The sequence below is a fragment of the Polypterus senegalus genome, chromosome 13 (assembly GCF_016835505.1).
Source record: "Polypterus senegalus isolate Bchr_013 chromosome 13, ASM1683550v1, whole genome shotgun sequence".
Lineage (NCBI taxonomy): Eukaryota > Metazoa > Chordata > Cladistia > Polypteriformes > Polypteridae > Polypterus > Polypterus senegalus.
The window spans coordinates 136,660,647-136,688,522 of NC_053166.1; the positions used below are offsets into that span (position 1 = coordinate 136,660,647).

General features: G+C 38.0%; 1 protein-coding gene across 2 annotated transcripts in view; it reads right to left on the reverse strand.

Moving 5' to 3' along the window:
- Positions 1-23,771, reverse strand: part of LOC120543251 (interleukin-21 receptor-like) — a 47,775-nt gene extending 24,004 nt beyond the window's left edge. Inside the window, exons 1-7 of one of the 2 annotated variants that reach the window (XM_039776233.1) lie at positions 23,419-23,771; positions 18,725-18,853; positions 15,285-15,390; positions 12,443-12,618; positions 7,277-7,431; positions 4,660-4,831; positions 511-592 (exon numbers count right to left, since the gene is read on the reverse strand). In XM_039776233.1, the coding sequence (XP_039632167.1) occupies positions 511-592; positions 4,660-4,831; positions 7,277-7,431; positions 12,443-12,618; positions 15,285-15,390; positions 18,725-18,782 (749 nt within the window). In that variant the 5' untranslated portion in view covers positions 18,783-18,853; positions 23,419-23,771. Of the gene's footprint in view, positions 1-510; positions 596-4,659; positions 4,832-7,276; positions 7,432-12,442; positions 12,619-15,284; positions 15,391-18,724; positions 18,854-23,418 lie in introns of both variants that reach the window. The other variant, XM_039776232.1, reaches the window with a different exon arrangement.
- Positions 23,772-27,876: the final 4,105 nt, after the last annotated feature.

Here is a 27,876-nt window from a genome sequence, read left to right on the forward strand (position 1 = left end):
AAACATGAGGGATTCTGCCTCCCATTGCACTAGGGGAACACATAGCCCCGCGAGGTAGTCTCGACCAGAAAAAGTACCACTAACCAACCCAGTCAAGGTGCCATATGCTTATGTGTAAAGAACATAACACAACATGTCCAGCCCACTTAGTCCAACTCACCATCATGGGAGGCCAGAACTGGACGTAACACTGGAACCAGTGCTTGGCAAGTCTGTGGTCCACTGCAATGCACAGTCACATTAACATATGAAAATGAATTATACATGACAATAAAGTCAGGTGCTTTCAATTTTTCCATGCTATATCGCATGATATGAATGACTTTTAGATTTTTCCAATTACCTAAGCCTGTCTTACTGTCCATATTTGTGTTCACATGTTATATGATGTCTGATTCAGTTATTCCAATATTTGCACTGCTTTTTTTTAGTTATGTGAATTTCCCATCTTAAAAGATGTTTCTAAGATTTAAATACACACTAAATTTGACTGCCAGGTCAACTACTTACTTTTTTCCTGCAGAAAATGACAGAACAGCCAGGAAAACGATCAGGAGCAGGATTAAAAAAATGTAAATCGATCTTCTATTGACTGCTAAAAAAAGGAAATGTAGCATATCAGTACTGAATGTAGACTACATCTAACTAATCACATTTGTATAACAAATAAGACAAATTCTGAGTAATCTGCAGAAATTGAAGACCAGCTAGACTGAAAATATGGTCGAACATAAACTTCAGATCTTATTTATTTGTTCTCTGTTTGCTAATAGAACCACAGGTATGTTCACCTCACATGCCACATCCTCATATGTTCAAGCTGAAAATGTGAAAAAGTATAAAGGTAAGACAAAGAAAACACGTCTGCCTTATAATTTTGATTTTGTTGTTATTTTAAAGTCGTACATACAGTATATAAACATACAGTTTAATCAGGAAGCTTTTTATACCATACACCTACAAAGTGAAAAATGAAGGGTGAGAAAAGTTCTAATAAATTCAAAAATAGCTGAAAAACACTTACATTTGGAAATATTAAAGACAAATTGACTAGAAAATGTGTGTTATCATTACTTTCACCTTTACTTGGTAAAATTACACTTAGAACTGAAACAAAACACATTTTTTAATGGATTCATACTGTAGGCACAAGTTAGATATTTACATTTTTGCAATGTGCAACCTTACTAACATTGAATATTACTAAAAAACTCAGTCAGGCTCTAAATCTATACTAATAAAAGGCAAAGCCCTCACTGACTGACTGACTGACTGACTCATCACTAATTCTCCAACTTCCCGTGTAGGTAGAAGGCTGAAATTTGGCAGACTCATTCCTTACATCTTACTTACAAAAGTTAGGCAGGTTTCATTTCAAAATTCTACACGTAACGGTCATAACTGGAAACTACTTATGTACATATATACGGCCATAGCCTGCAGCTCGGTCGCCGTGTGAGGCGAAGTTGCATCCCTCATCGTCACGCCTCCCATGTAATTGAGTGCCTGCCCATATAAGGCCGTCCATCGGCAGCAATCCAACAGACACGCTACTGCTAAATATTCGCGGGTGAAGGATTGTGCTTATGCAAACGAAGATGAGATAGTCAGGGATAGACTAGTGTTTGGCACAAACTCAGCGAAAGTACGAGAAAAACTTTTAAGTGCCAGGTCTTAGCTAACATTAAATAAAGCCGTGGACATCGCAAGATCGCACGAGATAGCACAAGTGCAGCTGAGAACCTTCGATGCATGTACTCCGATCGGCTCACGTGAACTGACTGTGAACGCAGTACGCAGAGAACAAGGAAGAGCTCCAAAGAGCGCTGAACAAAAAACGCATTACACAATTGAGAAGGCAGCAAAAGAATATGAAGCGAGTGACGCATACAAGCATATTCATAAGTGCAGCTACTGCAGAAACAAAGCACGGTGTAAACCTTAAGTTTAAATTAAGTTCATAGACAGGCTGCCGCTGGCGTTTGTCATGCCTATGACGAATATGATATTCGCGAGATACAAGTTTAATGAGAAGACGCAGGGTATAAACGAAACTTTTGATCACTTTGTGACGAAGTTAAAATTGCTGTAACGGAGTTAAAATTGCTGGTGAAGGATTGTGCTTATGCAAACGAATAGGAAAGCAAGGTGTAAAGCTTAACTTTAAATTAGGTTCATAAGACACGCTGCCGCTGGCGTTTGTTGTGCCTAAGACGAATACGATTTTTGCGAGATACAAGTTTAATGAGAGGATGCAGGGTATAAACGAGACTTTTCATCACTTTGTAACAGAGTTAAAATTGCTGGTGAAGGACTGTACTTATGCAAACAAATAGGAAAGCAAGTTGTAAAACTTAACTTTAAATTAAGCTCATAGACACGCTGCCACTGGCGTTTGTCATGTCGAGAGACTGTGTTTGTGGAGGGATGGACAGTTAAGGTGGGTGGGGGAGTCACGTCATCATCTCCTCTCCCATTCACGTCATTTCATTCACTTCATTTCGCTCCGAGCTAAGCTCCGCAGCTGATGCGGTCTTGCCGTTCTTTTTCCTTAGTGTTTAGTCCTCTCTCCTTTACTGATTTATATAAAGGAGAGTTGAGATCCGAGAGACTGTGTTTGTGTGTTTGTAGAGGGATTGAGAATTAAGGCGGGTGGGGAAGTCACGTCATCATCTCCCTTCCCATTCACCTCATTTTATTCACTTCATTTCGCTCCGAGCTGAACTCCGCAGCTCACGCGGTCTTACGGAAACAACTTCGTGACAATCCCGCCAAATACTCACAGAAAAATCCACAAGTTGATAGACACGCTGTCGCTAGAGTTTCTCCACACTCTGAATCCCAAAGGCACTCCTGAGCATAATCTGTTACTGAAAAACTTACAGCCACCGAAACTTTGTACCGGCACGAGACTTCAGGTGACGTGTCTGCAAAAGAACCTAATTGAGGCAACTATTTTTACTAGCAGTTGCTCAGGGGAGAGAGTTTTATTCCTCGCATCCCCGTTATACCCTCTGATCTCCCATTTCAATTCAAACGTCTCCAATTTCCAGTAAGGCTCTGCTTCGCAATGACAATTAATAAGTCTCAGGGACAGACCCTACAAAAGGTTGCCATTGATTTGAGGCAAGATTGCTTTTAACATGGCCAACTATACATTGCATGCTCAAGAGTAAGCTCGCACAGCTTGGTCATATTACAACCGGAGTGCTGAACTGACAACGTGGTATACAAAGAGATCCTTAACAAATAATTATTGGTATATTTTCCCTCAGTTTAAAAAGGTTTACTTTTCTTCTTAATAAAATTTTAAAAGCAGTACTTCGCCGCTGCGAAGCGCAGGTATTTTGCTAGTATTAAATAAAATTAAAGTGCACGTGTTTAATTAAAGATTTGTTTCCAAATGTACATTTTGAATTAAACAAAAAAGTCTTCTCAGTCAACAAGGTACAAGAAAGACATAGCACCACCTGAAGCTGTGCAGAGGAGAGTAACCAAGTGCATCCCAGGACTTAAAAGACTTGCACAGACTCAGAGAATTAAACCTGTTTAGTCTCGAGCATAGGAGACTGTGTGGAGACCTCATCCAGGTATTTGAAATCCTCAGAGGCATCAATAAAGTAGATCCAGCAACATTCTATCGGATTAAGGGGGAATCACGTACTCAATGACATCAGTGGAAATTAAGGGGAAGTGCATTTAAAACTGAAACCAGGAAGAACTTCTGCGCCACTCACTGAGTTTCAAAATAAACAAAAGATTTTCTTTTTGTTTTTTTACAATAAAATTAGAATACATCACTGTAAATTAAAATTTTCTTTTGCCAAATTTGTTCAACATTTTGGACAATCTGCTTATTAGTTAAACCAAATGTTAATATAAAATGTTATCGGTTATTTAATGTATTGTATGCTTAAACATTATTTCTCCCGGCCAGACTGTTTTGGTTTATTTAGGGTTTTATCCCTGTTTTATGTTTTGTTTGATCTTCATTTGTATGGTATTATTCATGATTTTTGTTATTATGTGTTGAACATTAGTGTATGTATTGTATGTTTTACATATTTAGTTATTTACCCTGCTCTCAGAAACTCTGAGGTCAGAGCATATAACTAAATATATAATAAACACAACAAATGTTCATCACATCATGATAAAAACATGATTAAAAACACAGGATACGAATGAAGATCTAACAAAATGTAAAAACTCACATAAAACAACACTTTACATGAGCCTGAGATAAAAGCCTGGCTAAACCCTAACACAGGCCAAGAGAAAGACTTGGCCTGCAGCCAAAGGTTCAAGGTGGGAGCTATGCACAGTTGGCCAATTAGACCCCTTGAAAAGAAACTCAATCACACCAAAATAATTTAGAATCACAGAATTCAATTAACACCTTGCCTTTAGATCCATTAAAAACTCCAGGAGAAGCATAACAAACATCAGCAAAACACACTAAGTTCCCAAAGAAGTGACTGCAGCCAGGAAGAAAGGCAAGGTCCAAGAGTTTTGGGCAAGTAATAATGTGGCATCATTCTGTCCCAAGTAGCTGAACTGCTATTTTTCTTTTCAATAAAATATATGTAAAAATGTTCATTCTTTCAGCTGATGCACCGAACACAGTCATTTTACAAGAAGGGGAATTCAACTACTTACATGGAATTGACAGAATGGCAGGTTTACTCCACTCGCTCCAGGTACCTGAGTAGTCACTCTCATTATTCACTCCTGCACGAACTTCAAATACATACTCTTTACCACTTTCAAATAAAGCGTTTGCAATAATATAACTCCTGATGTCATTATTTATGTGGCAAACTCTTTGATTCTGTAAGGTAAAAACAATTCTATATTAAAAATATTATTTAATTTCGTATTTCAGTACTAAGTAAATGTACTTAATGACTTGCCATTCAGTTAAAATACAGCATAGAGGTGTTCAATAGCAGAAAGGAACAATTAATGTAAACATCGCATGTGTTGTTTTCTTAGAATTTAACCACTAAAAACTTAGCAGGTTTCAATTCCTACATTGAAAACTAAACAGGAATGTAAATTTAGTTAGTTTGACAAAAGCTTAAGAAAAAATAACTTCATTGTTTTGATTGTACTTAGTGCCTTACTGTAATTAGACAAAGTGAAAATATGGAAGATTAAAAAAAAATAGAATATTAAAGTGGATTTCAAACCACACTACAAAAAAGCATATGCAATAATTAGCTTAAAAACTTTACATGGAAGTTATTTTGCTTGTATTTAGCAAACAAAATCTACCAAAGGGGTACGCAAAATTTACTTGAAAAGATTTCTTAAAGTAAGCTAAATAATCATAAATACATACAATTAGGAAAACAAGATTTAATGTCATGCTAGAAATACTTTTCAATTGGCTGAGATTTCATTTTTTGCAGTACATTTGCCTGATATCTGGCAATTACAAAACATGCATTGTATGCATTGTATTTGAATATGATTGTTTTTCTTTCAAAGAATAAAGATATTTTAAATATTAATCATACTACACAAATTATTTTAATTGTGGCAAACTGTAAAAAAGCTTTACTGATTTTTCTGAAAGACAAAATCAAAAAAGATGCAAGAAAATTCTAAAAGTAAAGTGTGAGGGATTATAAAATATATTACCGTATATTTGCATACTCTAAATACAATGCTTTTGCTTTTCTAGATAGTAAGTTTAAGACTAAAAAATTAGTTAGAAAAAAATATTTGCACATCATAATTCAATAGTTTTAGAAAATTGTGATATTTTGATAAACAGCTGGAAGTAAAAGGCATTGAGTTTCTTGCGCATTTTATATTTTAATGACTCACAGTACAGTAAATGAGACATAGAACAATCTGGGATTCAATCCCTACTTCTCCTCATACATTTAAGTTTCATATTAAATCCAATTAATTTAGAATCAGTACTTTCGCATACCCAATCTGGAGAGTTATGGTCACAAAAAAAAAAGCTAAATTGCAATAACCTATCATATACTTTCACAAATCAAAACCTAAACAATGGCATATTGTGTTTATTTTAGTACACTATAAAAAAAAGCAATAAATTAAAACAGATGTAGAAAGGAAGATATAATAAGATGTGGAGAACTGTAAGGTGCAGTGAGCTGGCCCTCCCCATGAAGTATCTTTAGAAATATTTCACTGTTACTAGTTTACACATTCACATTTTACAGTCTGATACAGGTCATTATTGACATAGTGAATTAAAACCAGTAAACAAAAGATACATGTGGGTACCAATAAATACCATAACACAAAAATGTCTGTGAAAGTGTCACTGTTTGATTTAGAATTAGAACATTGGACATTTACTCTTCGGTGAATGTGGAGTTAATTGACAGAGATAATTTTTTTACGAGAAAAGACCAGAAAAAATTATGTGGTCGAGAAACATGTCACATTCATTACTGGACATTCAAACAATCACTTGATAGAGTCCAATATGCAAAACAAAAGAATCAAACTTCTCGAAAGAAAAGCAATGATCAAAAGCCATAATTTCACCAAGTTTCATAAGAAATGCTCAAAGAATTATTATCTCAGATGATTTGAGAACACATACACCAACCTATTTACGTTGTTGTTCTGATGACATTACATGTCACGCGTTCCCAGGGATATCTGGGAGTGATTGTCATAGCAAATGACGATACTATTGCTGGAAGATGCCAGAGCCCATAATTATGCAGGATAATCAAAATTGACCAGAAGGACATGGTAGTGTTCAAAATGTTTAGCAGTTGTACAAAAGTTGGAAAATTTTTAGATTTTTTTGTAAAGTTAGGACACTTTAATAAAAGACTTTATAATTCTGAGCTGTACAGATGACATTTAGGTTGTGAACAAACATACTAACCTAATTGCAATGGAAAATCCATTAAAGTCAATGGTGGGTCAAAATTGACCTGCAAGACATGGAAAGGTAACATTTTTCTGAAGCTGTATAAGTTTTTTTTTAACTGTTTGGTAATTGTGCCAAATGTAGGAAAAGTCATAAAGTTTCCTTCTAAACAGATGAAGTTTAGGGAGTTTTTATTTATTTTAAACACAAAATCGGGTGATATTTGACAAAATGACATTGTAAGGTTTGAGTTACCCTGTTTAATATATGTATAGTATGCTGTCTAGATTACAAAAGTAACAGAAATTGCTCCAAACATTTCGTTTTGAAACAGTCCTGTTTTTTTAATACAACCAGATGGGTAGTTGAATCACCAATATAACTTTTATTAAACAAACCTCCTACCTCCCAGCTATCATATGCAGTTTTGTACCGTACTTCGTATACAAGTTCTCCATTTAGATAGTAGTTTTCATCCTCAGTGTACAGCATTTCCCAGGACATATTATAATCATTGTCACTTCTTTCAATTGTCACATTAAAAGGTGGTTGGGGCTTAACTGTTAAAGAGAAAAATAAAAAGAAGGTGTCAATGATGTCAGTAGGCGTATTAGATTAAGAAAATCAATCTAAAAATTGATGACAGAGTATCCTTTCCACCCTTATTTAATTCTGAATGGATTAACATGGAGATTACGCTGGTCTGACAAAAAACATTTTTTTGCCTTCGTCAAAAATTGTAGGTGTTCATTATAGATTTTCAGAGTGTTGAATCCAAATCTGACAACAGAATTACTCTATGACGTTCAGTTTTCGAAGAAATGATGGTCACACATATAATTGTTTTAAATATATTTATTGCTTACAAACAGTATTCACTCAGTAGTTTCTTTCCTCTTATAATTCTCTGAATGTGTTTCACAGTGGAATGACCAGCAGAAGATGTCTGCTAATATAAGACTCGCTCCACTTTTCACTATAACGTTTGAGCGCTGTCATGGTGGACCCTCTTCTAAGTTCAAACCATTTAAGCCATTTAAACCAGTGCCTGAAGTGGGTATACAGTACATACGTGCCAGTACTCTCTGTTTAAGATTGATTTATTCAATTGATGAGTCCCTCTTGGTGTTCTGATACTTTTGTACTCAATTGAGGACCTTTGGAGAAGCTTAGATAATGCTTCATGCATTTTTGCATATTTGAAAACACTGTGGTACACAACTTTTAAATAGACAGATAGATAGATAGATAGATAGATAGATAGATAGATAGATAGATAGATAGATAGATAGATAGATAGATAGATACTTTATTAATCCCCAAGGGAAAATTCACATACTCCAGAAGCAGCGTACTGATAAAAACAATGGCTGCTCCTCTGTCTGTAGAAGATACTGTTCAGTGGATGCAGTGGATTCTCCATGATTGACAGAAGCCTGCTCAGCGCCCGTCGCTCTGCCACAGATGTCAAACTGCCCAGCTCCGTGCCTACAATAGAGCCTGCCTTCCTCACCAGTTTGTCCAGTACTCCCTCTTCTTTATGCTGCCTCCCCAGCACACCACCGCGTAGAAGAGGGTGCTCACCACAACCGTCTGATAGAACATCTGCAGCATCTTACTGCAGATGTTGAAGGACGCCAACCTTCTAAGAAAGTATAGTCGGCTCTGTCCTCTCTTGCACAGAGCATCAGTATTGGCAGTCCAGTCCAGTTCATCATCCAGCTGCACTCCCAGGTATTTATAGGTCTGTACCCTCTGCACACAGTCACCTCTGATGATCAAGGGCTCCATGAGGGGCCTGGTCCTAAAATCCACCACCAGCTCCTTGGTATTGCTGGTGTTCAGTTGTAGGTGGTTTGAGTTGCACCATTTAACAAAGTCCTTGATTAGGTTCCTATAATCCTCCTCCTGACCACTCCTGATGCAGCCCACGATAGCAGTGTCGTTGGCGAAATTTTGCACGTGACAGCACTCTGAGTTGTATTGGAAGTCTGATGTATATAGGCTAAACAGGACTGGAGAAAGCACAATCCCCGCAGCGCTCCTGTGTTGCTGACCACAATGTCAGACCTGCAGTTCCCAAGATGCACATACTGAGGTCTGTCTGTAAGATAGTCCACGATCCATGCCACCAGGTATGAATCTACTCCCAGCTCTGTCAGCTTGTCCCTAAGGAGCCAAGGTTGGATGGTGTTGAAGGTGCTAGAGAAGTCCAGAAACATAATTCTTACAGCACCACTGCTTCTGTCCAAGTAGGAGAGGGATCGGTGTAGCATATAGATGATGGCATCTTATGCTCCCACCTTCTCCTGGTATGCAAACTGCAGAGAGAAAAGTGGAAAAGTGCAGGTGCGTATCGGCCCACTTTAAGTCCAGATATAAACAACTTCTGGACAATAGAAAGGCATCATTTGAACCTTACAAATGTAAATTCCTGGCTATTCTGAAGGAATAAGAAAAGAGAAAAAATACTGTTTAACAGCAAAAAATGGGTAGCAAATAATTTACTTTGGGTTGTAACTTTAAGAATGAGGAACATTATTTTCCAGCTCAAAATATATTTCAGATAATATTCTGAGCATGAAAAGTACTTATGCTGTAACAAACATAACATATTTTAAAAAAATCAAATTAAAAAAAAAATGTAATTAGATCTGATGGAAACGGTTATCAACAGAGAAATTCCAATTTGAAAAGTATATTTAGTATACCTAAATCTATAAAGTTCAGGTTTTTTTTTTGTGTGCGAGAGGATTAGGGTGCAGACAAGTGTTATTGTTCCCCAGTTTACTTAAAGATATTTTCCAGAAAAGGTTTCAGGTGTCATACATATTTTATATACATATCATATTCTAATTTTTCATCAGCATGTCCTAGTAAGGTTTACAGAGGGAACAACACACCCCACCTCCTCCTTGGGTGCTATTAGGCCAACTGAGAGATGCAAGCATTCCAACTTCCTTCCAGACACATGTATCGAGTAGACCATGCCCAAACCAACTCATTGCTCCTCTCAATACAGAAAAGCATCTGCTTTATCCTGAGGAAGTTGTGAAGTATCAAGCTTCTCAGTCTGTCTTGGAGACTGAGGCCTGCACCTCTGTACATTAAGCTTATATGGTCCAGTTATGTAACAGACCCAATTTTTTCAGGTTACTTTCCACTAGTTATGAGGTGAAGATGAGGCTGTAGCTTAATCAACAGATAGAGAATGTCTCCCAAGGATTTAGCTCCTACTTCATTACCACAATGGCAGTATTTACAACATCCAACTTTAAATGAGCATTTCCTGGCATTTGAATGAATTAGTGGATGAAGGTTTTACAATAATTTCTTTAGTATATCATTTTGAAAGATTTTATCATAAGAGATCAACTAATAGTGTGAAGCAACATTTGAGTCACCCCATGCATGTGACAGTTCATGAAGTGCTAACCACAAGGTTAGGCAGACACATATTCTAAGTATCAAAGTAAATGAAACTGACATTTTGTCTGTGTTTATTTCTAAATGTTCCCTGCTTGTTGCTTTAAAATTATGCCCTGCTGACTGCAATTAAAATTTGCATTGATTTTTCCAACACTGCATGCAAATTCTATGTGAAATCCCTTTAAAAATTTAGGACATACAAACAGCTGTTCACAGGTTAACACTGCCTGGGCTGGAGATCTGGCACATTCACCATGTGTTGGCATGGGTTTTTCTACAGGTAGCTTGGTTTCCTCCCACATCCTAAGGACATGCTTGATAAGTTGTCTAATGATTCTAGATTCCTCTGGTACAAGAAAGTGTAGGTGTGTGACTGATTCTGCACTTTGATATGCCCTGTGCAGTGTTCATTAATGTCCTGCAGTTGAGGCTGTGAAGACAGACTCCAGCTCTAGGACTGCACACTGGAATAGGTTCGTGAAGAATGTGGATGGATGGAGGGATGGATGGATGGACCAAGGCTTACACATCTGTTCTCTGAGGCAAAATAAGCATAATGCAGGTCATTTGTTTACTTTATAAAAAGACACAAATGAATAACATTGTAGCGGTCGCGATGATACTAAGATTCACACTGTCAGAAAGACGCTGATTTATTTATTTTATGGTGGAGACTCCAGGAACACACCCAGCTTTGGCCCGGAGCTCACACACTCACTCATAGAGACACAGTTAGTGGACCAATGAATTGATAAATAATAATGAAATATATTAATGAAATGAACAAAAAAGAAGATGCAATAAAACAAAAAACACATATACAATAGGCCTTCCCCAGATCCAGATAATACATTAAACACACCTTTACAAATAATAAACAGCTAACAATAAAATCAAACAAAAAACACCAACAACAATATCCAAAACACAGTACAATTTAGCAGGAGCAGTTGATAAAGGATGGGTGAGTGAAAAATTCTTTGAACAGTTCACTGTAAGCATTGTTAAGTTTGTCCTACCGGTTTCCTGATGAGGTGATTGGGATTGGGAGCGCTACCTCTGATGAACACATATCCAAACCATACAAACTCACATGAACAGACAGGCACAAGACAGACCATACATTCGGACTGGAACAGTAATCCAAAATAATCAACAAATAATCCAAATGGATGTGAACAGCATATGAATTGGCAGATAGAAGATTGTGATCTTCCAGGCTTCCTTGTTAAACAGCCAGTCTGATCAATCTTCTTCCCAGCAGCCCCTGCACCCTCCAAAGCTGTCCAATAGCATTATACCATTTTGGCCACTGGGAGATGTATTATATTTTAAGTAGCGCTGCTACAACATCATTCCAGAACATATAAACACTAAAATTATGTCACTTGCTTATCTAAAAAAACAAGATAACCTAGTAATCTGCAGATACTGTTGTTCATTCAGTTCAGTCTTATATATGCTTACATGGTTGCTTTCCTCTTCCATTCATTTCCAGAGTAGTGACTTTTTTGTGCTCTATTAGTTAACATATTGAAAGAGGTAGGAGAAGGACGCTGCTGTGTGAGCTGTTGGCACGCGCTCCGCCAGGTGTTGGACTCAATTGCATTGTGCATCAGAGTAGCTGTTATACGAGTAAAAGAGGAAAATATACAAAATATACAATTTTAAGCAACCACTCTCAAGATAAAACTAAAACAGCAAAATAATTTGTAGTTGAAGACAAACATAATATTTAATGTTTTAGGAATGGACAAGCTCACAAATAAGCCAATACTTTTCAATGGGAAATTTTGAAAGTTGAAAGCAATGCAATCTGTTTGAAATATATGAACGAAAATGGAATCTTCTTGACAAATTTCTCTGTAGAATAAGTGAGCCACATCTCAATAAAATTGGTTCATGGGGGGCCAAGTTGTTTCAGACAGACAGACAGACAGACAGACATGGGCTGTTGCAATAGGTGCTACATACATTATATGTGAATGCACCTAAAATATGTTAGTCTTGCATCCCATATACAGAACAAGAAAAAAAAGCAATGAAACTAAAAAGAGTAGCGCATAGATGTATGTAAAAAAAAAAATAACTAACACATCGAAATCAAATAACCCAAAATATAATATGCTTGCAAATTCTTACTCATTTCTCTTAGCTCAATGGTGGCACAGTGTTCAGGATGGCTTTTGTTCTCCGGATAAGCACATACTGTATAAAAATAGTCAAGGTCAGCAATGTTTAGTAAACACCATGTTTCAATTGATCCAGTATTTTGATTATGTTTGAGTTGACAAGCCGAAGACTTTGAATCATTCATCCTGTGAAAAAAGAAAATGATATAGACCACTTATAACAACAGAGAGAGAGTAATGATTTATCTATACATTTAGGTTAGCAAACCCATATACATTACCAACACTTATTTTTTCTCTTCTTTTCTATAGTTACAGTTGTTACTGATACTTCACATTTTAAATTATGCATTTTGATCTGTAATTTTTTTTTCTTGATTTGACATAAAATCTGGAACAGCTTGCCAATAGGAATTCGCCAGGTTAATACAGTGGAGCACTTTAAAACACTGCTGAAAACACATTACTTTAACATGGCTTTCTCACAGCTTCATTTTAATTAAATCCTGATGCTCTGTATATTCAATTAATTATCATTATTATTCATGGTGGCTCCAAAATCCATACTAACCCCTACTTTCTCTTCTGTTCTTTTCCCGGTTTTCTGTGGTGGCGATCTGTGCTACCAGCACCTAATCAAAACAATGTGATGTCCTTACATTGATGGGTTAAAGGCCAGAAGTCCACATGACCATCATCTTCAAATTCTTACAGGAGAACACAGAATACAATGAGGTCTGATTAAGGTAATTTATGATAGGTAGAATGCCTAGAGGGGGCTGGGTGGTCTTGTGGCCTTGGAACCCCTGCAGATTTTATTTTTTTGAGTTTTTTTTTTTCTGTCCTCCCTGGTCATCAGACATTACTTTTATTCTATGTTAATTAGTGTTCCCTAATTTTAATTATTTATTTTGTCTTTTTTCTCTTTCTTCATCATGTAAAGCACTTTGAGCCACATTGTTTGTATGAAAATGTGGTACTGTATATAAATAAATGTTGTTGTTGTTAATCCCCAAGGAGAAATTGTCTTTTCATATGATCTCAGGGGGTGGGGAATTCTCTTTTCCATGACCTTAGGGGGTCAGAACGCAGGTTCAGCCATTGTACGACACTTCTGGAGAAATTTCCAGGTTAAGGACCTTGTTCAAGGACCCAACAGAGTAGAATCTCTTCTGGCAGTATGTTCTAATACTCTGTAATATTGCAGTGGGGAGTTATGAGACTTAAATGTACCACATTGTAGATTCGATTACACCTCTAATGCCAAAGGCTAATACTTCCCACTATATTTTCACATATTGATTTCTCACATTACTGTGTATTTCATTACTTATTTCCCTCAGTGCTTGTGGCAATAAAATGCCCAAGGACATTCAGAAAATCTGAACAAAAGAATTCAGGATATCATTGACTAAACCAGCCTACAGGAAAGATGTTTTATGGACGACTAAAAATTGCACCTCCATTGCAATATCAACTGTGTGAAACAGAAGAGCAAAAAAATTCAAATTAGGGATTCACAGCAATGCAAAAAACGTTACAGAGCACTGGTAGTTTTTACTTCAATAACATTGGAAAAATTTGTAGGCGGCATGTGCCTGAAGGAAAAAAAAAAGAATTTTGAGAAAAACATAAATACTTCTTGTCTGGAAGAGACCTACGAAAATGAAGTAATGCCTGAAAAATGAGGATCAAATCAAATCAAATAGCCTTTTATTGTCAATTCACTATATGTGCAGAACATACAGGAGAATCGAAATACTGTTTCTCTCTCAACTTTGTAGTACAATAAAATACACACACAAAAATAAAGTATAACATATAAGATAAATAACATTAGAAATTGTAAAGTAGACCTGTGTACAATGTGCAATAGTCATTAGTGCAAAAGCCAATTACAGTAAAAAAATGAGAAGGTGCACTATAGAGTAGCTTATGAGATGTACAAAAAGACAAACAGTTAGCAGAAGATGTACTATTGAGTCCTTATATAATACAAGCTGAGGTAGGGTACTTGGTATATAGTAACTCTTGTTATGGTCCAGGGGTAGGGGGCAAGGGGGGAAGGTAGTGGCCAGAGTTCAGCATCCTGACAGCTTGGTGGATAAAGCTGTTAGACAGTCTTGTGGAGCGGGCCCGGAGGCTCCGGTACCATTTCCCTGAGGGGAGGAGGCTAAAAAGGGAGTTAAAGGGGTGGGAGGAGTCACCAGCATTGCTGATGGCTCTAAGGGTGAGATGGATGTGGAAAATGTCCTTGAGGGAGGGCAGTGGGGCACCAATAATCTTACTGGCCACATCCACTATGCGTTGCAGGGACTTCCTACAGGAGGCAGTGCAGCTTCCATATCACACTGAGATGCAGCTAGTGTCTATGCTCTCGATTGTGACCCGGTAGAAACAGCACATGATGGGGGAAGGAATTTGTGCTCTCCTCAATTTGCATAAAAAGTAGAGGTGGGTTTGAGCTTTCTTGGCCAGTGATGTGGTGTTATCTGACCAGGAAAGCATGAGATTCTGTGAAGAAACTACAGTAAAAATAAACATTTTCGAGACTAGAGTGTAAATGGACCAGGAATTTAAAGATAAGTAGGATGTTGTTTTAATGGGCACATAAAAATAATGACCATCAATAAGAATGGCAGTAAAACTGAGAAACGTTTGCTGAAAGAAAAAAGTACTTTCACCACTAGTATCAAAGGGGCTGCTAATAAGTCTTTCCTGCACTAGTCCCCTTTATGATTGTAAGCGTGAAATGCAAATACTGACTAAAAAAGCTCAAATCTATTTTATGTGCACCTTATAAAAGCATTGAGCTTTATCAGTGGAAAAAATCACTCTACTCTCTTACTTACCGAGGTATCGCCAACTCATATGGAGACTGAGGCACTTGGCCTTGGCAGGTGCAGTTCAAAGAGCTGATGATGTCGGTGTAGCAGGTCACATTGCACAAGCAAGTAGCTTCAAAGAAAACATTGTTTTTAATCACTTGTTACTTTCATTTTGATATATAAAAATATGCCCTTATGTTATTCTCTACAATTAACATTACCAATGAAAGTAATATACATTATAATATACCCAGCATTAATCACATGTAAATAACTTCAAGGTCACAGGAGCCAAAACATATCCCAGCAGCACTGATCAGAAGGCAGGAACCAATGCTGGAAGGGTCTCTAATTTATCTCCGGACAGTACTAGAAGATACGGACATTAAATGTTAAAGGTGTAAAATATAACAGGGGTTATAAACCTGTAAGGGGTCTATAACACTTTAGTTAAATTGCTTAATAATGCATTTAAGCTGATATTACTCTACAGTAATCTAATAATAAATACTGAATATGAATTTTACTATCCAATTGAAAATTTGACCTGCATGGTGGTCACTATTGCTCCCTTACTGGTTTGTGACTTGGAAATCCAATGCAGACTTCTTGTGTGTGTAGCTGACACATTTTGTCATTGGCTCTGAGGCTAGGGATCTGTACTGGCAATCAGAAGGTTGCCGGTTCAAATCCCGTAAATGCTAAAAGGGAATCTGCTCTGTTGGGCCCTTGAGCAAGGCCCTTAACCGGCAATTGTTCCATCCTGGGTATGACATTACTCTGTATCCATCCCTGCACGTAGGCCCTCCAATCATCAGGGAAAAAGTTGGGGGTTGGTGGCAGAATTGGCACTCCAGCCACCATAAAAAAACTCACTATTTTCGCTCCATCTGAACTAGTGTGGTAAAACACCCGTTGCATGGCTGCACTTGGGTCCTTATCTGGAGCCTGAGTTGGTTTGTCGTGTGGTGGGTGCGGCAATGCGCTGTATCAGCGCATGCTCCTAACCTCTCTCTCTCTCTCTTTCACATAGTCTAGATTCACCCTAAAGATGTATGGAATATATAAATGGCATCCCTTAAACTGGACATGAGTGAGTGGGTGAGGTGAGTGAGTGTTAGTGTACTCTGCAATGATCTGGCACTACATTCATTTCTGACCGTGCATTATATTCTGTACCACTGGGACTCCACATTACACCTAAACTAAATAAGTGAAGTTCTGAAAATATGACAGATAGATAGATAGATAGATAGATAGATAGATAGATAGATAGATAGATAGATAGATAGATAGATTAAAAAGGACCAATATTGACACATAAATATGCACTGTATTTTACAATTGTCTCAGATTTCTCTTACATAAAAGTTTTGAAATCATCACTGATAAAATTGTGATTGATAAAAATGACTTGTGAAAATGAATGGATGGCCAAATTTAATAAACATTCATTTTTTAAAGTTATTATAAAATATACTGCTCAAAAAATTAAAGGAATACTTTTTAATCAGAGGATAGCATCAAGTCAATGAAACTTCTGGGATGTTGATCTAGTAAGTTAAATAACAGAGGGGGTTGTTAATCAGTTTCAGCTGCTTTGATGTTAATGAAATGAACAACAGGTGCACTAGGGAGACAACAATGAGATGACCCCCAAAACAGGAATGGTTTAATAGGTGGAAGTGACTGACATTTTTCCCTCCTCATCTTTTGACTGTTTTTTCACTCGTTTTGCATTTGCCTCAGTGTCACTACTGGTCGCATCAGGCGATACATGGACCCTACAGAGGTTGCACAGGTAGTCCAACTTCTCCAGGATGGCACATCAATATGTGCCTTTGCCAGAAGGTTTGCTGTGTCTCCCAGCACAGTCTCAAGGGCATGGAGGAGATTCCAGGAGGCAGGCAGTTACTCTAGGAGAGCTGGACAGGGCCGTAGAAAGTCCTTAACCCATCAGCAGGACTGGTATCTGCTCCTTTGGTCAAGGAGGAACAGGATATGCACTGCCAGAGCCCTACAAAATGACCGCCAGCAGGCTACTGGTGTGAATGTCTCTGACCAAACAATCAGAAACAAACTTCATGAGGGTGGCCTGAGGGCCCGACGTTCTCTAGTAGGCCTTGTGCTCACTGCCTGGCATCGGTGAGCTAGATTGGCATTTGCCATAGAATACCAGAATTGGCAGGTCCACCACTGGCACCCTGTGCGTTTCACAGATGAGAGCAGGTTCACCCTGAGCACATGTGACAGATGTGAAAGGGTCTGGAGAAGCCGTGGAGAACATTATGCTGCCTGTAACATCGTTCAGCATGACCAGTTTGGCGGTGGGTCAGTGATGGTCTGGGGAGACGTATCCATGGAGGGGCGCACAGACCTCCACAGGCTAGACAACGGCACCTTGGCTGCCATTAGGTATCGGGATGATATCCTTGGACCCATTGTCAGACCCTATGCTGGTGCAGTGTGTCCTGGGTTCCTCCTGGTGCACGACAATGCCAGGCTTCATGTGGCGAGAGTATGCAGGCAGTTCCTGGAGGATGAAGGAATTGATACCATTGACTGGCCCCCACACTCACCTGACCTAAATCCAATAGAACAGCTCTGGGACATTATGTTTCGGTCCATCCGACACCGCCAGGTTGCACCTCAGACTGTCCAGGAGCTCAGTGATGCCCTGGTCCAGCTCTGGAAGGAGATCCCCTAGGACACCATCCACCGTCTCATTAGGAGCATGTCCCGACGTTGTCAGGCATGCACACAAGCACGTGGGGGCTATACAAACTACTGAGTATGATTTGGAGTTTCTGCAATGAAATTTCAGCAAAATGGACTAGCCTGCTGCATCATTTTTTCACTTTGATTTTTGGGGTGTCTTTGAATTTAGCCCTATGTAGGTTGATAATTTTCATTTCCATCAAACAATGTGGCATCCTTTCTTTCCTAACACATTACCCAGCCCATATCAGTAGAGATATCTAGCAGGATTTTTTCCCCATTGAGATCTGATGTGTTTTCAAAGTGTTCCTTTAATGTGTTCAGCAGTTTTATATACTGTATTTTCATTTTCAGTTACATTATCTAAGTTGTTTTTATATTTTCCCCAGGAAAACAACATTATCTCCTCAAATTACTTTACCTAAGAGCTACAATATTATTGTTGCATTTCTCGCAAAAATATAAATTACTCTGCTGAAGTATTCAGAATTTGAGTTTACAATAAGAATGCATATTGGGAAAAAATGAGGGAATGTCATTTGTAATCCACATTATATAAAATTTAAAGGGTCAGAATACTTTTGCAAGTCAATATATATTCTACAGATATGTTTTAAAACATAAAACATTTACTATTTAAATATATCTGCCAGATCACATCGCTCACTACCTTAAACATTATCATTGTATGTGCTTTATGGCTAGCCCCTAAGTTTGAAAAAGATCGACACAAAAATAGTACTTACTGTTTTGAATAAATGTACAAAGGAGAAGTGTTATTACAGCTGACAATAAATTATCCATGTTACCAGAACTCTGTTACTGTGCAAACACCCAAAGCCAATTCAGAACTACTCTTATTCTGAAGATGTTACCTACAGGGATGAGAAAAGGTGCATTATTACTCATTTACAATAAGATTACTTCTTTGTAGTTCAGAGCATTTCTATAAAGCTGCTAGCTTAATCAAATATCACCTCTACACAGGAATGTACCTACTGTGTTTGTCACAGATGAATGAGACGTGTGGAAATGTGTGGTTGAAACATGTATTGTTAAGTTGACCACAGTGAAAAGCCACTTTCTTCTGGTTACATTTTTTCAATGATAGTCTAGTAAGACCACCCCAATTATTATATTTTGCTAGTAAGTATTTATGTGATCATCAGTGCAACTCCTATCAAATTTTCCTTTCATCTACAATTAATAATTTGAACAATCATTATCTTATAACCTAAATGGATTAACTAAAAACAGATTGATGTGTTATTAGTTAAAAAGGAAATAAGTATACAAAGAATAAATTCAAAAATGACATTAATTCTGAACGAAATATTTTTATTCATGTATTCATTTAATTACTGCTTTAATTATAAAATTAAAAATTGTAAATGCATGTTTAAATTAAGATAAGCATACATTAAGTACTATGATGAAGTAATATATTGAAGGAGCAGCTTTACTTTACATTTCGGGCTGTTTACTCGCTCCCAATAAGAGATTCTCATTCTAGAAAAACAAAAACCGTCCCAGCCTTTTCAAAACCACAGCAGTCCGCACTTCTGCAATATCACGTGTTGCTCTCACAATTTAGCCTAATTTACAGTGCATAGCATTGTTATCATACACGTGTTTTGCCTGCCATGGATATGCTATTATTTCTCCACACTGAAAGTGCTCTATGACTTTAAAATCTAACAAGTTTAAGTATTCTGTAGAAAAGAAGGGATGACAAAGTGCATAAATCATAATTCCATGTGTCGCTTGGAATTGTCATAAAACCGATTTTGTGTTCCAATCAGCAATCATCACTTGGCTATGCCTATGTTCACAATAAAAGATAGTAATTGAAATATTAAACGATAAGTTATTTTGTGTATTTTAATCTCATAACATTTAGCCATCATTTATTATTCATCCCTCCATTTTCTGAACTTCCTGTATCCATTAATAGGAAGCCAACACTCTCACACGTGTCCATGCTCACTCATAAAAGGCAAGTTTAAAGTCAATGGTCAAATTAACATGGACAGATTTTGAACATAGAAAAAAATGAATATTCAGAGAAATGCATTCAGGCACTGCAAGGACATGTACACACCACACAGACAATGAGGCGCCATTGAATCTAACACAGATCCCAGCACCTCCACATCAAAAATGGCAGTTTGATTCATATCCTCAAGAAAATGGCAAGGAGGGGCTCCACTTGTGATGACAAACACAACCCTTTTACAGTAAGGACAACCTCTGTGCACTTTATATTGTATTTTAAAAGGAATTTGTAAGGACAGTGGCAGCAGAGTTGTAGCATTGGTTTACACCCCTGCATCATGCTGTATATACTCTTAAAAATACTGGCTCCAAAATGGCACCTCACTGTGTTGTGAGGTCCCTTGCAGGAATATTTGCTTGACAAAGAACTGTTTCATTCTGTGAAGGGTTCTTGGCATTTGAAAATATTCCTAATATTGTACTGTAGGCTACATAGCAGGATACTAACAAATCAAGAAAACCTTAAGCCGGTGTTTTTGCATGCAGAGTGTCCTTTTAAAATCAGGAACCCGCTGATATTTCATATATCTGTTTTCATGTGTTCATGGATATTTATTGAACAAGTTATAGATCTAAATAAAGAAATGTTCTTTTTGGAAGGTGCATTTTTCTTTGGGAACCAATAATGGTTCCTCTATGGCATTGCTCTGAAGGACAACTTTGGCAACTTTATTTTTAAGAGTGTAGGTCAGAACTTAAGAGTCTGATTTCCCTGGGGTGGTGAGTTTGCAAATCAAACAGGTTGTCCTCTAATATTCCTACCAGTCTCCCAAAAACGTAGCTAATGTAAATTGGTCCACCGTTAGTAAGTGTGCTACAACTGTAATGGACTAGCAGCCCGTGCAGAATGGATTCCTGCTGTTTACCCAGAGGTGCCAAAATGGGTGCTGGTGACCCTCAGCTAGATAAGAACATTGATAGCTGGATTTAGTGATGAAAGAATATTTTTACACAAGTTATTCAATTCCCTGAGAAATGAATGAAATGTAATCCCAAAGATGGTTAATTTAAATAAAGGAGAATTGAATTAACACTGTTTTGTTTTAAGAATAATATGTATGTCTTATATATTTTTTTGTTTTCAACTACAAGCTAGACACATAAACAAAAAACAGCCCTTCCATATCATACCTAATGAAAGCTGAAGGCAGCCTTTTAGAAATATGTATTTTTATTTATTGAGATAAATGTACAGCATGCGTAAAAAAGAAAGACCCCAAGTTTATGGTCATTCTGACAGATAAAAGTAAGACCCCTAGTTTATGGTCATTCTGACAGATATTCGATGACTTTTATTATTCAGGTATTACATTTCTTTTCAAGATATTTTATTGCAGGGCAGTCTGGTGAGGTACAGATAGGCAGGCTACACTCTTAAAAATAAAGGCGCCAGGCCTGTTCTTCAGAGCGATGCCACAGGTGAACCATTTTTAGTTTCCAGAAGACCCATCTACAGGAAGGTTCCAGAAAGAACCTTTACTTAGTTAGGTCCATAACAGGCTCCATACAGTTAATAACCATGAGTAGATGGTAAAAGATTTGTGAAATACCAATAGGTCACAATTTTTAAGGACTCTTACTGCATACAATAACACAGGCAAGGCGAGGTTCTTTTAATCTGTTAGTGTCCGGCTAGTTAGCATGCCATATATTAAAGATTTCAGTTTCTTTTTTTACAAGTTTTTCAAAGCAGAAAGAACCAACTTCATGTGCAGGAAACTCTTCACGGAATAAAATGGTGGTTGGTCAAGCAATGGCTCTGTGAGGAACCACACAACCCAGTAAAGAGCCACAAAGTGCTATTAAAGAACCAGCTTTTTTAAGAGTTTAGAGTGATGTTCCCAGTCAGGTATGGTGTTTGAATGTTTACTTGGATTTGCTCTGAATGATGCGTGTTTCTCTCGCATCCCAAAGATGTGTGCACTGGTGTCTGAGTGAGTATGGCATCTCGTTCAGACCCAGACCCCACAGCGATTCTCTATGGGCGGTGCAGCTTAATTCAACAAATTAATAACAAAATATCAGACCATCTAACACCTCCCACCACAAAAACACAAGTACAAAATACATTGCGTATATTTCTTTTTAAAAATTCCCCACACCTAAATAGACAATTCTGTCATCAGTTCCATTAAAAGAAGTGTTCCGAATTCCTGTAATCTGTAATGTTACCTTGGTAAAAATGGATGGACATACTTAAAAATATATGAACTATAAAGGCTCTTCAGAGCGGTGCCTATAAAGAACCATCCATCCATTTTCTAACCCGCTGAATCTGAACACAGGGTCACGGGGGTCTGCGGGAGCCAACCCCAGCCAACACTGGGCACAAGGCAGGAAACAATCCTGGGCAGGGTGCCAACTCACCGCAGTATAAAGAACCATCCACAGAAAAGGTTCCAGAAAGATCCTTTTATTAATTTAGCTTCGGAAAAGGTTCCATAAATAACAATGCATAAGTAACAGAATTGTCAAATATCAATGGGTTTATGATTTTAAAAAGACAATAACACAGGCTAAGTCCAGGTTTTTTTGACCTCTTAATATGCATACTAGATTGCATTCTATGTATTAAACACTTCTTTTTTGTCCACATATTAGGAACCTTTCTAAACCACAAAGAACAAACTTTATATGCAAAGAACCTTTACCAAAATTCAACAAATCTTTATCAACCAATGGAGCTACGAGGAACCATGCAACCCATTCAACTGCCATTACAGATTCGTTATTTTTAAGAGTGTACAACCAAAAAGTTTGAAAACCAGCCAGCCTCAAAACAATATGGCTATATTTGAAGTTATTTTCCTGTGAACATATGTTACACCAAAAAGCACACTTTATTTATAGTGTCACATTCTTTGGTGGACTATACTGGTAGGCAAACATTGAGATGTTGAACTGCCTGCTTGAGATCACTGGACTCCTTTCTGACATCCATCCACAGTTGGTACAAAATGTACGGCCATGGCATGTGCTTGAATAGAAATTTGGAAAACTTAGACCAGTGTATAAAAGAGAAACGAACCACCTGCTGATATCGACCAAAGACGCTCCTCCGCCTCATTGGGTTTTTAAGAATGAAACTTCGATTCTATGAAATACTTAAAAGTCAGAAAGCCCTGGCGCTTTGGCACAAACACAAAACATAACGACCAAAGTTCCCTTTGACGAAACGCGAGCGACCTCAGCGCTTCTGATGTTCTCCTTTGGTTAAATGTGTAGCTGCACTCGCGCTATTACAAAGGAACGATAACTGTCACGGAAAAAATCCTCTACTTCATACAATAGCCCCTAGCATATAAATATAAGAACACCCTATATAAATAAAAGCACTCCCTCGGACGGGTGACAAGAGACGATTCAAAAACAGCTGTAGCCTTACTTTTAAGTGTCCTCTCCGTACTCATACTCGTCAATCCATCGAGTCAGCAGCGGAGGAACTCGACGAAGATTTGCTTCACAAGGGTTTCTTTCCCAGCGAACCAGAGACGGATGCGGCGACAGCCACCCTCCCCCGGTAATCATTCTCATCAGTACCGACTCAGTTGTGTGGTAGATCGAGTCATTGTGTGCATGACGAGGGCCGTGGAGCTCGACGTCATTCTCGCACAGAACCTGCAGATCTCGACGCTTCAGGAGGATGTGGTTATGGAGCTAAAACCAGAGAGGCGTCGCGGAATGCTAACACGTTGACGCTCACCTCCACCGGATTTTGCTTTGGACGGCACACGACTGGTAAGAGGTTTACTTATATCGTGTATAAAGGTCGACGCTCGGCAGCTGCTTTCTGGTGCGCGCTCTCTTTTCAACCAGATGCGCGCATCCGCTCCGCTTACTACTGTTGGCTCAGTGATTAGCACTGCTGACTTCGGCATCCTAGCCAGGACACTTTAAGGGCGGAGTTTGCACGTTGTTCTTATGGCAGCGTGAGTTTTCATGTTCCCCTGGTTTTCCCTCATAATCCCCAAAACGTGCATATTAGGTTAATTGGTGGCTGCAGTGCACATTTGAATTGAACAAAAAAGTGTGTATTTATGAGTGTGTGTGCAATGGACTGTTAGTCCCAATCCCAGTGATTCATTATGTAGACGTATTGATGTTGTTATAGTGGAGCACATGTAGTGTTACCTGACACATTTCTGCTGAATAATTCGTTGGCTGAAAGTCCTTAGTGTTAGTGTGTTTGTGAGATGATGTGCAGCGTTGTTCATAATGGCACTATGTTTTAATTCTCTTATTTTGTTGATACCTCCAGGGGGTTTAGAGTACATCCCATAACTGAGCCTGTCCTTTAAATTAGCTTGTTAATTCAGTGGGCCTCTCTTGAAGTGATATTATCACAAGTGAAGAAACATAGAAACAAAACAGAATAATCAAACAATAAACATTGCATTGTGTTGCTGCTTTGCTAGCCAATGACTGACTGCCACACGATTTTCCATTCGCGGATCACATTCTGTTAAAAACAAAGTACGGATGACAGAACTTGCCGTTTTTCAATTCTTTTTTGGCTTCTCTAAATCTCATTTTTTCCATCCGTCCATTTTTTAAACCCACTTATCTGGGGCAAAGTCACATGGCAGCAGGAGCCTATCCCAACAAGTACTGGGCACAAAGCAGGATCAACACCTGGGCAGGAACGCAACAGAAAAATTGAATGTTTTGTATCAAACAGACTAAAAAGTGACAGAAATTAGATTAGAACAGGTGGAAGGACACTCGAGGACTTCAAGGAAGTATTGGAGTGCCAGCTGGGTCACCACATTTAATCCTAAATTAAATTGTATTAAAGGAAACAGGCACTCGGTGGCGCAAACCTAACAAAGGTAACAGAAATAGTAGGCAGTCTTCTCAACTCTCGTAGTCTAGCAGCTCGGCAGAGCGGGTCTTTTTCAGGAGATCTGTTCTGGTTGTAGTTTGTGGCCAGATAGAGACAACTCTGTCTGGGGCATCTGGTCTTTTATAATGATCGGACCAGAAGGGGCAGAGTCAGTTGTCCTCACCGGGCATCTTCTTGCTGCTGCAGGTAAAAGAAAAGATGATACTGTTAGAAACAATGTCCCCACTTTCCCTGGGGTGGTGTCACTTACCTTAGTTAGGCCTGGAAAGTGATCCTCTGATGCGCACCATCGAGTGGATCACTGTCTGGCTTGGGAGCTACAATGTCTCTGACCGTAAGGTCCTCCATTAAAGGTATCTATCTAATGCAGTACATCCACAAAACCTATAACATCGTGAAGGACTGTTTCCACCCTTCGAACATGTCCCACCTCCAGCTGGCAGAAGGTACTGCAGCATCTGACCCAGTCTTGGCAGGTGCTGCTACAGCTTCTACCCCTTGGCTGCCCAGACGTTGGACTCTTTGCTGCTCCACAGCACTCAGATCTGCTCCTAGTAGTTTATTTATATGTAATACATTTGTTACACTTGTTACTACTGTTGTTTTTATTATTAGTTGTTGCTATTTATTTATTTATTACTATCTGTTTCAAATTACAAAAATGGGGCAGGGTGGTGGCAGCTCTGAGGCTAAGGATCTGTGCTGGTATCCTGAAGGTTGCTGGTTCGAATCCCCATCTCTGCCAAAAGAGATCCTACTCTGCTGGCCCCTTGAGCAAAACCCTTAACCGGTAATTGCTCCAGGGGCACTGTACAATGGCTGACCCTGCACTCTGACCCCAAGGGGTATGTGAAAACTAACAAATTCCTAATACAAGAAATAAAGAACAAAAAAAAAATATTACTGTCTATTCACTTACCTCTTATTTTATTAGTTATCTATTTATAGTATAATGTAGTTGTTTACGTGTCCTGCATTTGTCCTGTGTTTATGTATGAACATGTTGCACTGCGGTCTTGGGGGCACCACTGTATGCTGCAACTTGGTATGAATGGTATGATAATAGAGTCACTTGACTTGACACTTTTTCTCATAAAAATTTTTTCTGACCTTATTCCTAATGCCTAATGCAGGTACCGATACTAATACAGGTATTGCACTGATATTAATTCTTTGTGATATTGCTGATTTCCACATGCGTGCTATAAAGTTTATATATTTACTTTTTTATTCCTGCCTTCCACTCTCAACTAGTTCTACAAATTTTTACACTGGCGGAGTAAAAGTGCTTCATACTTAGTTATGTGATATAAGCACATCCTCTTTCAGTTCTATGGTTTTATTTCTCGGGACATAATCTTGTAGCCATTTAATTCCCCAAGTCTTTTAAATAGATAAGTGACACATAAGACATATGGCTTCGACATTTTGGCTTATTTGTGTTTGTATGAAGGAAAGAGTGTAAGCCATGAAGACAGGGTGAGAGGAAGTTTGCTCAGGGAGTAGAAAATGTTAGCAGAATGAGGCAGAAATGCTTTTTTGGGATTTAGTAGAAAAGCAGACAGGAAAAGAAAAATGATAATTGAGCAAGGAATGTAAAAGGTGGACACAGTGTTGCTATGTATTTACAGATTTTATGAACAGCTTAGTAACCTTTCAACAAGAAATTCACTGTTATTACAAAATACTTGAATTATTTTGTTCGGCTCTGCAATGTCTCAAAATGGATTAGTCCTGATATTTCTTCTTCAACACATGATTATAGATTGCAACACTTTTAGTACATGTTTACACTATTGGTGTTTTATTGCATTGTCTGTAAAATCTGGGGTTTTCCTCTGTCATTACTTTAGGGGGATTTGGACATACTGTATTACATCTATTTGAATTCATTATGAAACTAAAATAATACTTAACACTTTTAAAAGTAATTTTCTGTAATAAAAATTAAACATTTACTTTTCGTTTGTGTCTGCATATAACATTGTAACTGATATCATGTCTACCATTCCCACATTATGACACGCTAATGGCTCGCAGAAAAAATAATCACTAATCTGCTCACATCAACAAATAGAGTAATGAAAATGAGGGGTTTTGAGATTTAAGTTTTTTGGAAAATCAAACCCTGAAATAGAAATTCTTTACTTTTATTTTACTTACATTGACTGTAAAACACATTCACACCTTCAGAAGTTGTCACATTTTATTTTTATACAACCGTGAATCGCGACAGATTTAATTTTGCTTTTTTGACACTTAGCAACAGAAAAAGATTTTGCACTGTCAAAGTGAAAACTCATCTATGCAAAGTGGTTTAAATTAATTACAAATGTAAAACACAAAATAACTGATCACAGATGATTTAATATGGCACCCCTAAATCCTTACTGATGCAGCCAGCTGGTTTTATACATCCCGCAATTAGTTCAATGGAGGTTACCCGTATGGGGTTTCAGTTAATGTAGTCTCAATGCATCTTATCTAGAAAGTCCAGCTTGTGGTGTGGTATGGTGGCCTTAACCTACATGATGAAAACAAAAGGACAGTCGAAGCAACTGCCTGAAAATCACAAGTCAGGGGATAAAAATAAGTAAACATCCAAGTCACTGAATATCCAGTTAAATCTATCATTTAGAAAAGGAAACAGTATGGCACAGCTAGAAATCTGCCTACAACAGGCTGCCCACTAAAACTGAATAATTATGCAAGAAGAACATGACAAGTGAGGGAGGCCACCAAAACACCTATGAGAACCATGAAAGAGTTACCAACTACAGTGCAGAAAACAAGTGGTACTTCACCAGTAGCAGCTTTGTGGAAAAGTGGTAAAGAGAAAGCCACTGGTAAAAACCAACAATATCTCATCAAGAAATTTCCAGAAGGCACATGGGAAACTCTGAAGTCAGCTGGCAGAAGATTCTATGGTTTGATTTGGCTAACACAGTAAGTGGCATGTTTACCCTACACCTAACACTACACAGTATCAAAAACACTCCA